Source organism: Plasmodium cynomolgi, chromosome 11 (assembly GCF_000321355.1).
Source record: "Plasmodium cynomolgi strain B DNA, chromosome 11, whole genome shotgun sequence".
NCBI classification, from domain to species: domain Eukaryota; phylum Apicomplexa; class Aconoidasida; order Haemosporida; family Plasmodiidae; genus Plasmodium; species Plasmodium cynomolgi.
The window spans coordinates 1,751,527-1,765,959 of record NC_020404.1 but is presented as its reverse complement, the minus strand read 5'-3'; the positions used below and the strand labels follow the sequence as shown (position 1 = coordinate 1,765,959).

At 47.6% G+C, this 14,433-nt stretch overlaps 2 protein-coding genes across 2 annotated transcripts; one reads left to right on the top strand and one right to left on the bottom strand.

Moving 5' to 3' along the window:
- Window positions 1-4,053: 4,053 nt before the first annotated feature.
- Window positions 4,054-11,337, top strand: PCYB_114880 (hypothetical protein; the record flags this gene model as incomplete). Its single annotated transcript, XM_004223367.1, has 2 exons — window positions 4,054-8,155; window positions 8,690-11,337. The coding sequence occupies 2 exons, from the start codon at window positions 4,054-4,056 to the stop codon at window positions 11,335-11,337; spliced, it is 6,750 nt and encodes a 2,249-aa protein (XP_004223415.1).
- A 614-nt stretch (window positions 11,338-11,951) lies between these two features.
- PCYB_114870 (hypothetical protein) lies at window positions 11,952-13,923 on the bottom strand (the record flags this gene model as incomplete). The annotated part of the gene is made up of 2 exons (XM_004223366.1): window positions 11,952-12,195; window positions 13,061-13,923. 2 exons carry the CDS (start codon window positions 13,921-13,923, stop codon window positions 11,952-11,954), a joined length of 1,107 nt encoding a protein of 368 aa, XP_004223414.1.
- Window positions 13,924-14,433: the final 510 nt, after the last annotated feature.

Here is a 14,433-nt window from a genome sequence, read left to right as displayed (position 1 = left end):
TTTTTATTTTATTTTTATTATTTTTATTTTATTTTATTTTTATTATTTTTATTACTTTTTTTTTTTTTTTTTTTCTCTTTCTTCTTTTCCGAGTGGATTAATTAAATACGTATTCTTTGGACTGAATGAAAAGTTTGTAATAATTACATTTCTTGCGTTCGTTTGTTTTTTTCGTTTCGAAAGCCCGGCTAGCAGCCCTGTTAACGGCCCACTTTATGGCCCCTTTCCCTGTCTCCGTCCAACCTATTTGTCAGTCCTTTTTTTACGTGTTGTTTTGCCCCTTTGTCCCGATTTGTTTTGTCCGTTTGGCTAATCCATTCGTCGCGCCTATCACAAGTGAGCAAACCGCCATTGAGCAAACCGCCATTGAGCAAACCGCCATTGAGCAAACTGCCACTGCGCTAACCTCCATTGCGCTCACCTCCATTGCTCTAACCGCCGGTGAGCAAACCACCTTTTGCGCATCTTTTGTCTTTGTGCCTCTTCGACCCACCTCGCCCCAATTTGTTACCCCCAAAGGAGTGCAGCGTTTCCTCACGGTACGTCACCATTGGGAGAGCCAACCCGAGTAGCGAATGCTCCACGTTTGTCCCATTTGTTAATCCCCCCCTCCCTTGCCATTCCGACCTTCTGCCACCTGTCTCATTTTATAAAACCGTTTCTTTGAAATTGTGTTTCCCTTCCTCCAGGCATATGAACTTGTGTGTTTTTAATTTGATACACACCTTCGAAACGCATTTGCCTACGCACTGATTAATTTTTTTTCCTTGGGAGGTGCATCCCTAGCATGGTGGCCGCCACACCCGCATGTGCTATATATGTCCTTCGTTTGATCGTTTGATCGTTTGATCGTTTGATCGTTTGATCGTTTGATCGTTTGATCGTTTGATCGTTTGATCTGTTTGATCCGCTCACTCGGCCGCCTCCCCTTTTTTTTTTTTTTTCTGTGCGAACTGCATGCCTAAACACCGCAGCCAATTTTGTTTCACCCATCGAAAAAATTGAATTAGCTTTCGCTGCATGGCCCATTTGAATGGTTCGTCAATTACACGAGACCACCTTTGTCCACAGAGTAGCTTTTGTTTTTAAGTGAATAAAGCTCTCAGCATTGGATAATACTAATGCTGCACGTGGGCGGAGGTAGAAATCAGCTGACACAACTGGTACTATTGGCAGTTTTGGCAGTTTTGGCAGTTTTGTCACTTTTGTCACTTTGGGCACGCCTTCCGTTTTGTATTGACTCCATTTTTTTTCAGCTTCTCCGCGCTCGCCCAGGTGACTGCATGCCCACGTCTGTGTATGTCGAAGTGTGCATGTCGAAGTGTGTTTTGTCAGCGTGTCCTTTCTGCGTGTCTTTTCTGCGTGTCCTTTCTGCATGCCTTTTCTGCGTATCCTTTCTCCCTATCCTTTCTGCGTATGCCTTATGCGGACCCTGAATAACGCGAGCCTCGGAAGGCGCACATGAGTGAACCTACACTTGTGTTCATACACACGTGCATACCTCGGCAGATGTGCCTTTCAATGTTACCACCTTTTTCCTAAAGAGCCCATATGCCTAGTGTCTTTTTTTTTTTTGCACTCCAAGTAACCGCATCGAACTGCGTTTCACGTTGGCACGTTTGTTTTGTCCGCAGTTCGGTTCCCGCCCGTTGTTTTGCTACGTTGCGACCTGCTTCGTATACATACGCACCGCGCCGCTTACATACGTACCGCTTCGTTTACATGTGCACCGCGTCGCTTACATGTGCACCGCTCCGCTTTGTTACATTATTCCGCCCCGTCGGCTGCAGAGCTGACCCCGCTTGAACTGCCCCGTTTGTTGCCATCCCTTTAGCGTCCTCACCCGGGATCGCATAACCACCAGGAAGAGTAACACCGTGTGGAAGCTCCACAACAGCGCGGTGGCAGCAGTGCGGTAGCAGCAGTGCGTTCACATGTACATATATATGTGTGTTTTCTCTCTTTTTTTTTTGTGCCCCTGTTTTTGATCTGTTTGATCTGTTTGATCTTTTTGATCTTTTTGATCTTCTTCTTTTTTTTTTCTCGAAAGCGTGGGAAGCTCCTCCTTTTTAAGACTAGTAGATTTGAGCGAAGAGGAAAAATTGCCTCGACGCACAGAATATAGGAGCTTCGGTGCATGCATGTGTGTGTTCTCACATGCGATAGCCCCCCGCACCCACCTCATCGGGTCGTCCATTTTGTTTGCCCCGTTACGACGACACCATTTGTTTGCAATTCGTTGTGCCATCCTTTTTCGTACGGGCTACATCCTCCCCCGAAGTACTACCTGTTAAATCGGTAGCGAGGAAGCCATTCTCCCATTGTGTGTGTCTACCCGCCATAACAACTTTTATTTGTTCATCTCTCCGTTCGCACAACTAGGCACCCCTTCATTTGCTTAGCCACGTTTGCTTAGCCACGTTTGATGGTTACACCATTTGGGAAGTATTTTTTTTTTTTTTTTTTTTTTTGTGCCACTCCCAGTTGGAGAGTCCTCCCGTTTATACGAACTTGACAGTCAGCTCGACTAACCTGTTCACGTGTCTCGGTAGACACGCACACATAGAAAGGGGTCCCCTCGAGATAGACAAAACGAAGCAAAAAAAAAAAAAAGATACGAACGTCTACCCCACTGAGCACCCCTCCAGCGTAATTACATAAAACCGCGAAACCATTCGGGGAGGACGCTTCCAATAGTACACGGCTGTTCGAGACCACCCCACTAGCAGGGAAAGACAACGCAGGAGAGCAACGCAGGGGAGCAACGCAGAGAGCAAACCTACAGGTAAGGAGAAAAGCTGCGAAATGGCGAGTTACGAGAGTGGCGAGACGAACCTAAGTCAGCAGCCCCAAGGAAGTGCCCCCGCCATCCGAAGTGCCCCCCTCGTGCAAGGCCAGAACAAGCGCCACCCCATGAACAGCACGGCGTACCAGTGCACCCGAAGAAGGAACACAAACGATGATAAGAAAGGCTTGACACCCATGAACAAAACGAATAACTCAAATGCTACCCTCACCAAGTTGCATGGAAATAATAAGTACCAAGGGGAAGGAAAGAACTACTACCCGGCTGCTAACCAACCGGTGATGAGTGCACCATTGAGTAACCACCTCAATCGTGTCCAAATTAAGAGCATCACTCATTCGTTTAATGACAATGGAGAATCGAACCACATGAACAAATTCGGTTGCCATAGAGAGGGGAGAAGCAAAAACTGCATGCTGGTCCAAGATCCGGTGATTCGCAATACAGGAGGAAGGTCTTCTTATGGAGAGTACAAGATGATGGGTTCCAAATTTAATGGTACCTATCGGAATGAGAGGATATTTTATTCTGTGCTGAATAGAGGAAGGGAACTGAATCTCCCTCCAGGGTGTAATAATGGCATGGCTGCTTCCGACATGATACAGGAGACCCCTCCTGGGTGTGGGGAACGGACACGAGAGGAGAAGGTAGACGTGTCGAATGAAGAAAAAAACACAGGAGATATGCGAATTCATGATGTTATCACGAAAGAAGTTAAGCAGAACCAGGCTTTTAATCCACGACTGGGGGGGAAGCAAAAGGAAGGAGCGTTGCAGGGGGTGGCACAGAGGACAGAACAGGTTCTTACCAATTTTGGTGAAAACCTGCAAAGGGGTAAAGTAGATCCCACCTTTTATCAGAACTTGAAGCAGTTAGAAGTGAAACCATTCACTTTGCAGAACAGCATTAGTGTTATGAAAAGAATCGAAAACAGCAGCAACTGTAACGGTCATCGCGATGATTACAGTCAGGTGAAATACTTGGCGAAGCCCACCACGCGAGAAAAAGGAAACCTCGAATTTGCAAGCAAAAGGAAAAACTACAGGAATGGATTTTACAATAATTTCTTCACCCCCTATGAACAGAGACTAAATTTTTTGAAGAAAGAACCCCCCACTGGTGTTGGTTATTTCAGCTCAAGTTCCAAGGGTGATCACTCATTTGACAGGCCGGTTTATGATAGACGTAGGCAAGGAGTACCTCGTGGAAGTGGCCTGCTCCCCCAAGTGAATGTCCCCCCGCCACAGATGAACGACGTGTCATCCGTGGTGAGGTATTCTGGGGAGGCACTCTACAATGGAGTCACCCCTGCGGGGAGTTCCCTCCTTTGCACCCCGGCATTAGGTACATCTGCACTGGGCACCTCTGCACTGGGCACCCCTACCCTGTGCGCATCCCCACGACAAGAAGGACGCGCCTCGTTAATAGACTTGACGGCGAAGCGGCCCAGGGGGAGCGTCCTCAATCCAGTAAGCAGAGACAGAGAAGGAGGAAGGCGCTTCCTGTCCAAATCGAACGAGTCTGTAGATAGCAACTATTTCAAGTATAACTCAATCGAGTTAGGAAGTCTATCCCCCGACATGAGGACATCTACTAGTTTGAATGTATGCCTAAGTCTTGGCTTAAAAAAAAAAACCAAAAAAGTGACAGGATTGGAGAGTCTTCCAAGAAATACCAGCAGCATGAATCACAAAGCTCACCCCATGACAGACCTCTTTCTTTCTAACAATACCAAAGGAGGAAGCAGTAGGAAAAAAAAAGGAAATAAAAATTTCAGTTTAAATCTATGTAATACTTGTCTAAACATAGATGATGGGATATACCTAAAGCAGATCAATGAAATTATTAACAGAGATATCGTTTTTTCTGATGAAGATTTGCTAATCATGGATGAGCTAACCAAATCGAACATACACAATTCCTACGTGTTTAATAATATCAAAAGTGTGAGCACTTTCCGCAAAGGAGGACTAACCTGGATCGTTTATAGCAACCATGGTGGGTATCCATGTACAAAGACTCAGAAACAGATGCCGATTAATTATGACAAGGTAGATACAGAGCAACAGTCTTCCCATTTGGGAGGGGACATAAATGATAGTGAATATATATATGTAGATTTGATCAAGAAAAATATTTTCTGTACAAATAAGTACATTATAGAACCCACCATTGAGAACACATGGTTGAAGAAGGTCCTACTGATCATTAAGAAAGAGGATCTAGATCTAGATGCCTTTTTTTTTAAGCTCAAATTTTATTTTTACAAATCGGTCTTATTCTTATACCAAGAAGGAATCAAATCATACTTAGGAGATGTAGCTAACCAAATGAAAATTTATGTTAATTATAATTTCTGGTCTGCATCTGAGGTAGCTTTTATTTTAAGACAGCTAACCAATCTGTGTAGCATACAAATTGAAGTTAGGGTGAAGGGAGAAATAGGGTGTGTTATTTATTTGAACAAGGAACCTAAAGGATTCCAAGGCTTTGTCGATAGTCATAATTTAAATGATACTTTCACAAAGAAGGATTGGATTTTGTTGCACAGATTTGCCATTAAAATGATGCAGTATAAGAAGGAGGGCAGTGAGGACCAGGGGGGAGAGTCCGCTTCGCCAGGTGTTCTCGCCAATGGGGAGGAGCAACTTGGCGGGGTGGAAGAACACGGGACGAAGGGACACAGCGAAAAAAATGGCACCAACAGTCGAGGCACCAGCAATCGAGGCACCAACAATCGAGGCACCAGCAATCGAGGCACTGATGGGTGTGCCGCCCCCTTCGAAGATGGAAATAATGCCAACTTATCAGACGAACTGCTCGACAAACGCGACGGGGCGCAGAAGGGTTCTTCGCGAAGGGTGGACCCCCCCTTTGGAGAGGACAAGTCGGTTAGCGGCGGCTATATGGAGCTGCTCTCGCCGGCCAGCGTGGCGCTCAGCCAGGCGGCCGCGGAGGAAGCGGCTATCGAAGCGGCTAACGAAGCTGCTAACGAAGGGACTGCCAACGTGGCTGCTAACGAAGGGACTGCCAACGTGGCTGCCAACGCGACTTCCAACGTGGCGGCCAACACGACCTCCAACGTGGGTCCCGCCTCGAGTGCTACCCCCGCGCCGGGCAGCAGCGAAGACGGCAGCGAGTGCATCTTCTGCTCACCCAGCACCAAGAAGCTCAAGTCCTACATGTTCAACGGAGGGAGGTACGCATTCGCAGCCAAACTGAAGCAGGAAATTAAGCACTTCAAATCTAAGCGACTAGGAGATATTATCCACTTAGTACAGCTAGCTATACACAAAGGCATATTTGTCTACTCCCAAAGGATTCTGCTACCCGTGTCTGCATGTGAAAAAAGTGCAGATGATTTGTACCCAAAAATAAAAAATTTTAATTATGAGCTTTGTGAGACTTTAGGAGAAGTCATGAGAATAATATCTCTCTTGGTCGATCATAAACCTAATGGACTTGTCCTCGCCCAACTGAAGCAACAGTTCATTCTCCAGTTCAAGAAGGAGCTAAATAGTCTACACTTCGGTTACAAGAAGCTACAAAATCTGCTGCTAGCCGAACCGTTTAGTAAACACTACAAGCTGTACATCCCCAACTGCAATATGCACAGGACGCACATTCAGCACAAAAAGTACAGGACCCCGGATAACTGCAGGATCTTCCAAAAGGAGAGCATCAATGTGGGATCCTTCCTCGAGTTCATCGACCACCACGAGTTGGGTAGCTACAGCGCGGAGGAGGGAGAAGAGGCGGACGAAATAGCGGCTACGGAGGGGATAGCGGCTGCGGAAGAGGTAGCGGCTACGGAGGAGATAGCGGCTACGGAGGAGATAGCGGCTGCGGAGGAGATAGCGGCTGCGCAGTCGGAGGCTACGGAACCAGCTCCTAAGATGAGCGCTGCACTACTGAGAGGAAGCCACACACATGTGCTGTTTAACCCCGAGAGGGGGAGTGAAAACGCGGGCGACGCAACAAGCGAAAAAGCTGACACAACATCGAACTCACCAGCCGAGAAACAAAATCAAACAGAGCAAAACCAACATATTCGAATGCGTGAAAATTCCCAAGTGAGTAAAGAGGATGGGGACACAACAGATGAGTCAATTACCAAAGGAGGCACATTCCCCAGTAGGGAGGACCAGACCGACCATGCCGACCGGAGCGACCATGCCAGCCATGCCGACCATGCCAACCAGACCCCCCACGACTGCCGCCCCGTGTGCACCGAACAGGTAGAACCCTCCAACGTGCGAACCAAATGGCAAATGAACAAAGAAGTGACTAAGCCGAGGGGAATCAACAAAAGGGAAGACCTCAGCTACGGAAATTTGAAGAACCTCCCGTTGTTCATTCGAGAAAGCATAAAAGTGACCCTGGAGAGTAAAGAGGATGATGGGTGTAGATTTTTGGACATGGAAGATGTAGCGCAATTTTTTGCAAACCAGGAGGAGGGATCCACAAGGGGAGATCCAAAGCAGAGGAATGACATGTACCTTTCGATTTTGTCACGAATGGCGTGTGCAGCAGAGGAAGGAGACCCCAAAAGGGGGGAAGTAGCCAATCCAATTAGAGGCGAAGAAGGCAACCCCAATAGAGGCGAAGAAGACAAACCAAATAGAGGCGAAGAAGCCAACCCCAATAGAGGCGAATCACCATCAGAAATTACGAAACACTCGCGCGGAGAGAGCCCCGCTGGAAGAAGCGGCGTCCTCAGTATGTTATACCGCATGGACCTAGACGCAGAGGATCCGCACGCTGAAAAGTTGAGGGGGATAACGGCGATTTTCGCAGGTGAGAAGGATCAGCATGGAGGACATCCCGCGGACGAGAGCGGCATTCAGCAAGACAACATATGGCACTACTCACCACTGTCTGATGGTACACAGAAGGACAACGCCCCTACTGACACTCCAAGTATGGCAACACTCCCCCCGCTACTCAACATTTTCACCCTAATTAAAAAATACAAAAGGAAAAAAAACTACCAACTGTTCGTAGAGCAAGGAAATAAGAACAGCGACATTTGGAGGAGCAAAGCTAACCATGAGGACGTTCCTCAACAGCATGATGATGAGGGTAAGTCGAATGACACAAAGGTAGCCTTCCTAAAGAATAATAATCCCTTCATGGGTAGTGTTCCAAGAGATGCCCTCACAGGATCACCAGGAAATAAATTACTCCGTTTGAAAAGGGATCCTAAATTTTTTAATTCCTCTCGCACGGTGGTAGATATGGAAGGATCAAAATTTGTTAGACCCTTTGGCAAAAATGGCTTTTACGAGAAGGGGGCTTACACCAGTGCAGACTATGTTACCAACTCGATGAGAGAAGAAGATCACACGGGTGAGTCCCATTTTGACATGAACAAAGTCAGGCAGAATTATTTCCCATATATGAAAAAGAACCAAGGGGGAGGAAGTCTCCCTCCGAGCTACCATTTGGGCAAAAGAACGAAAAGTTTTATTAAAGACCCTTCTTCGTCGGTGGCGCACGGGGGGGAAGTGCTTCTTCGCGAAAGGGGGTCTCCCGCGCGGTCCCCCGTGCAGTCCCCATTGCAGTCCCCATTGCAGTCCCCATTGCAGTCCCCATTGCAGTCCCCGTTGCAGTCCCCGATGCAGTCCCCGTTGCAGTCCACATTGCAACCCCCATTGCAACCCCCATTGCTACCGCAAGTGCGGTCTCCAATATCGTCGGCAAACCATCTCCCCCCTTGCGGAACTACGAATGTGAAGCAAAACGGGCAGCACACACAACACGACACACACCTTGGACGCTTCGACAGAGCGATAAACCAACTGAGAGATTGCAAATTTTCTCAAAACGGTATCCTCCCTGGTGAGGAGTACTGCAACATTTGGGATGATACTCCCCATGTAGGAAAAAATGCAAAAGGACAACTGCACAGACCCCAAGGGGTGGAGGAGGAAATTACCACATATGGAGACTACTGCCAATCGAATGACCTGAACATGTGTGAACCTAATGAGTTAGATGTAGATAATGGATACATAGATGAGAAGAACCCATACGGAGTACCCCCAATGGGTAGTACCACCACCACATGTAGCGTCGACAAAAGGAATAGTCCAGCAGAGGGAATAAATGAAGAGCCCCTCTGCATGGGAGGTCACCAAACCCATTTTTATGCTTATAATATGACCCAGGGAAAAAATACAAACATGCATAGTGGGGAGACCAAGCTATGGGGCACAGAACTGTCGAGGAGTCCAAACAGCAAAATGAACTTTAGTAAAAATGAGCAAGCAGATGGGGACACGTCCGTTTACGTCATTCAAGACAAGCTGGATGAGGAGTTGGAACCTCTTAGGAGCCACGCCGCTGACCAAAGTGGAAACGAAAACAGTTTCGAAGGGGAGCAGTTGGAGGGCCGCTCTACCCGCTCTGTCCCCTCTGTCCTCCCCCTCGATACGGCCACTGCCCCCTGGGGAAGAAACGCCGATCTGCTAGGACCCGCCCAACATAGCACGAACAGTCTGATGAGGGAACAATACGTAGGTCCCCAATGCGACGAACAAGTTCCCAACACGAAGGATAAAAACTCGGAGCATGACCAGAATGACTCATTAAACCATTCCAATGGTAAGCTGTACCATGTCGAGGGAGAAGGGAATGGCTTTCCAAGCAGTGGCGCCCTTTCGAGTGAGAAGACACCGGCACATCAGGGAGGAGACATAAACGATGCGCTCAATTGTACATACTTAAAAAAAGCGGACTTCATGAACTGCGACTTGAACAGAGTGGGAGGAAATACCGATAATAATAGCAACTCTACTACTACTACAACCACGACTGTCGCGAATAACAACAATGGGGGGAGCAACAATTCGGGTCACACCGACTCGGTCGTCGATTACCACAGTGGAGACAGCAACACGCAGATGAGAGACACCCCGGATAGAAGTGAAAACGGATGCTATGTCCACACGGTGAACCAGGTCGGCCAAGAAAGTGTCAGCGCAAGTGCCGAGGTGAAGGCGGATGGGCTGCTTTCCCCCTTAGGTGGCCAGGCGGAAGAATCAAACAGAGGGGTAAACACGTCGCTCATCTATCGCTCCAGTGGTGACGAGGTACAGCATGTAGGGGCGAACCACATAGGAGACGCCCCCGTCAGTAGCGTTACGCAGGGTGAGTATAGCCAGCAGTGTAGCCAGCACTGTAACCAGCAGTGTAACCAGCAGTATAGCCACCAACATGACCGCCAGTATGACCGCCCGCATGACCACCAGCACACTCGCCAGTATGCCCGCCAGTACACCCGCCAGTATGGCCACCAATACACCCACCAGCACAATTACCCCCCGAGCGACAAAAAGAGAGGTATCTACACGTGCAAAGACAAGGAGATCGAGTCAGGGAGGAGGCAGTACAACCCCTTCGAAAGCAGAAATTCATTCACGTATGCCACTGCGTCTTATGGGGGAGGTCCCAACCTAAGGGAAGGATACAAGAGAGAAAATGACATGAAGAAAAACTTTTTTAAAAAAAACGAAATTGAAAGTAATCCACAACTGCCAGACCTTTTAAGCATCAAAAATCATGTCAGAGGAGGAGGAGAAGGCCTTTTTTTCTCCACAAAAAATGAGGGGAAAAAGCTTCGAAATGTTATTACTACGATGAGCACGACAAGACAAGAAAAGCTACAGACCCCAAATGGCAGCAGCTTCTATCAGTACAGAAATGATAGAGGTGAACATGCTTTTAAGAACAGGAGCTTGCTTAAAAGGAATAAATACGTTGACCCCAATGTGGGGTTCAATCAGGAAAGGAAGAAGAATAACCATCAGGTTTTTGACCCCCTGGAGGAGGGATACCAACAGAGGGAAGCAGAACGGGAAAGAGGAACGGAAGCAGAACGGGAAAGAGAAACGGAAGCAGAAAGAGAAACAGAAACGGAAGCGGAAAGAGAAACAGAAAGGCGTACACCTGACAGCAGTTACGCAATGGTGGACAAGGACAACCATGTGACCGACTTGGGAAGAACTCCTGACACGGTGCTCCACAAACACAACGGAGGCACGAAAAATCATTTCCTCCAAAGCAGTTACCTTCCGTACCATCAAAATAAAAAAAGCGCCTTCGTCAAATATGGAGATGTACAAACGTCCTATGGAAACCACGGAGAGGTGAAGAAGCCACAGCTCAGAAAATTTTTCAATTGCGCACCAGACATGGGAACACCACAGACCAATGAAGGTACTTCAAATTTTGGCAAAATTTGCAAAATTAGGAATATTTATTTGGATCAGTTTCCCCGAAAATATATCCCTGGAGAGAGAAACAAGTTTTGTAATGCTAGCTTAAATTACTCCTACCAAAATAGGGGCAACGTCGATTTGCCTCCTGCTTCGAACGAGTACGTGAAGTTTTCGTCCCTCGTCAAGGGGAAGACTAGAATAAGTGCAGACACCAGCTTTGTGGAAAATGGGGCGTTCAAAGTGGGGGGCCAAATGCGGGACCAAGTGAGGGACCAAGTCAGGGACCAGGCTTCCCTCAGTGAAGTTTAGGGGGGGGGTTGGTCACCACACGCGGTGAGGAAATGACCTCTACCTCTAACTTACCCGTCGCGGGTGTGCATACCGGCTACGCGTCTGTTGTGATTTTTTTGTTATCCCATTTTTTTGTTACTCCGTTTTTTTGTTACTCCGTTTTTTTGTTGCTCCGTTTTTTAGTAGCTTCGTTTTTTAGTAGTTTCCTTTTTTAGTAGCTTCGTTTTTTAGTTGCTTCGCTTTTTAGCTGCTTCGCTTTTTAGTAGCTTGGTTTTTTTGTTATCCGCCATTTCTTACTTTTAAATTTTCACGCCTTCCTCACAACTGCGCTGCCCTCCCTTTGGTAAATCCCACGGGAGAGGGACCATTTGTTAAATTACGTTTGATTTTTTTTTTTTTTTTTTTTTTTTCCTTTTTGCCTGACCTGTTCATACAGCTAGCCAAAATATTGTGCGACGTTGACCATCATTTGGATGCGCAACAATGTGCGCACGTGTAGGGACGTATCAAATGGTACTAATTTGTCCATTTCTTCCTTCGTTCTAACTGTGGAACGTGTTTTTTTTCTTTGTTTTCTTTTTTTTCTTTGTTTTCTTTTTTTGTTTGTACTGCGTAAGCATTAACTGGCCACTTCAACATTTGGCGTGCTTCAACCTTTGCACACACGTCCGCAGGTGTGTAACGAATTTGTCAATCCCCATTGCGTACTTGGCACTGATGAAGAAAACGGGGACGTCGTCCCCGCCATGGGCCTTTATGTCCCGGTAGGCTTCCTCCGCCCGCTTGATCTTCTCCGTGAAATGGACGTCGCACTTGTTTATGACAACGATGTATGGCTTGCGGAATAGGCGCTCGTCCTTGCGGCGCAGTTCCTCCCTGAGGTGAGGAAGTAAAGGGGTGCGGAAGTAAAGGGGTGCGGAAGTAAAGGGGTGAGGAAGTAAAGGGGTGAGGAAGTAAAGCGGTGCGGAAGTAAAGAGCTGAATTGGGCTACTTGACCCACGCGTGCTGCCCCGCCCCTGCTCACCTAATGGCGCGAAACTGGGGCATCAGCTCGCGATGCATGTCCAGGACGATGACGAGGAGGTGGACGAGTTCCAAGTGCTGAGCCACGTTGGGGCTGATGCGGAAGGGGGGGCACTGCTCTGCTCTGCGACTTCCACCTGGTGTGAGATTTCCATCTCGTATGAGACTTCCATCTCGTAAGCGACTTCCATCTCGTAAGCGACTTCCATCCTCTGTACCGCCTCCACCCTCTGTGCCGCCTCCCCCCTCTGTGCCGCCTCCCCCCTCTGTGACGCCTCCTCCCTCTGTGCAGTCGCCAGCAAAGTCCGCGACGGACACCTGGAAGTTATCCGTGAAGAAAATCTTTTTCAGCACATACAAGTTATTCACCGTGTGTATTTTCGGCGCGATCAAAGAGAGCAGAGTGGACTTCCCCGATCCGGAAACCCCCAAAAAGCAAGTATCACTAATGCATCGGTAAACGATCCTTATGTAGGAAGTAGTCCCCTTTGCTCCTTTCCCATAAGTATAAGTGTCTTGCATGTTGTTCCCTTTCCCTCCTTCTCCTCCCTTGGAGAGTAAAAGTGAATTATTATTTGGACTTAACATCCCGATGTATATTTCTCTCCCTACTTGTTTGTCCATCCTGATCAGCTGCTTTAAAATGTGCATATTTTTTTTTACATAAATGGGGTCTTCTTTTTTTATCACCTTGTATATTTTTTCTTCGTATTGGGACTTGTAGGGTAGTATATTGTGGTGATCTCCCTTCACGTGGGGGGTAACCCATTGGTTGTTCCTCCCCACCATTAGCACGTCCCTTTGTCCATCACCCAAGGGGGTCCCCTGTGCGTCGCATGTGTGTCTTCTTAAGCTGTGCAAAGGTTCATCTGTACAAGTAGCTTCTGCTACCTCTGCACATGTGGCTTCTTCCACCCCTCCACAAGAAGCCTCTTCCCCCTCACGCGGAAACAGCCGATACACATGACACATTTTGTTAAAATGTAAAAAAACGCTCATTCCATTTTTCCCTCTCAGCTGATTAGCCTTTCCTTTCTCTCCCCTCGTGGCCGAAATAACGCAGGGTAACTCTGCCATGTTGTTAACATACACATGTTTGTCTCCATCTCTCCGCTTCCTCCTCGTGGTGAGAGGACCCCCCCCTTTAGGGTCCCAATAACGTAAGTACACATCACCACCGTTTCCTCCTTTTCCCCCATTTGGTATGCCCAACGGTCCCAACACCTTCCGTTTATACCTCTTGAAGCTGATAGCTCCATCGCCACCTGCTCCACTTTCACACTTAATAATTCTTTCGCTTTCATAAAAAATGGATTCCTTCCTTGAGGTCACTTTACACACATCAGTTTTGACACCCACTATGGGTGTCCCCCTCTGCTTCTGCCCCCACGGATGTCCTTCATCAGTGGGGAACGTACTCTCACCATCGTAATGTGGATACCCCTCGTTGGATTTCTTTCCTTTCCCATTCCGCCCAAACAACGAATGCTCATATATTTTTACACTTTTTTTTGTCACTTTGTCAATAATTTTTATGCTGTAGAGGCGTCTCCCTTTTGTGGGTAGCAATAGTACCCCCATGGTTTGGGGGTGCCTTTTTTTTTTTTTTTCTGGCAACTAGGACTCTATTGGTTAATTTGTTTCGTCCCTTTGCTGGGTGATCTGTTTCGTCGCTTGCGTTGTGGCCGCTCCGGAGAAGACGCGTGTTGGCGAGTAGGCGGGAGAGCATCGTTCATCTCGTCGCCAGGGTTCACACGCATGGGTTTGTGCTACTGGCAGTGGGTAGTTACCACTTCGTAGTACCGCTTCGTAGTTACCGCTTCGTATTACCGCTTCATATTACCGCTTCGTAGTACCGCTTCGTATTACCGCTTCGTAGTACCGCTTCGTAGTACCGCTTCGTAGTTGCGAGGGGACACTCGCTCTGCCTTGTTGCCTACCGTGTTACCCACCCCGCTTTGCTGCCTGCACCTAGTTGGGGCTCCCCCCCTGCAAAGCGGTCAAAAATCCATAGCTGCGACAAGCGGTCAAAATGAATAGCTGAAAAAAAAAAAAAAAAAAAAAAAAAGAGAGATCCGCCCCGACAAGATG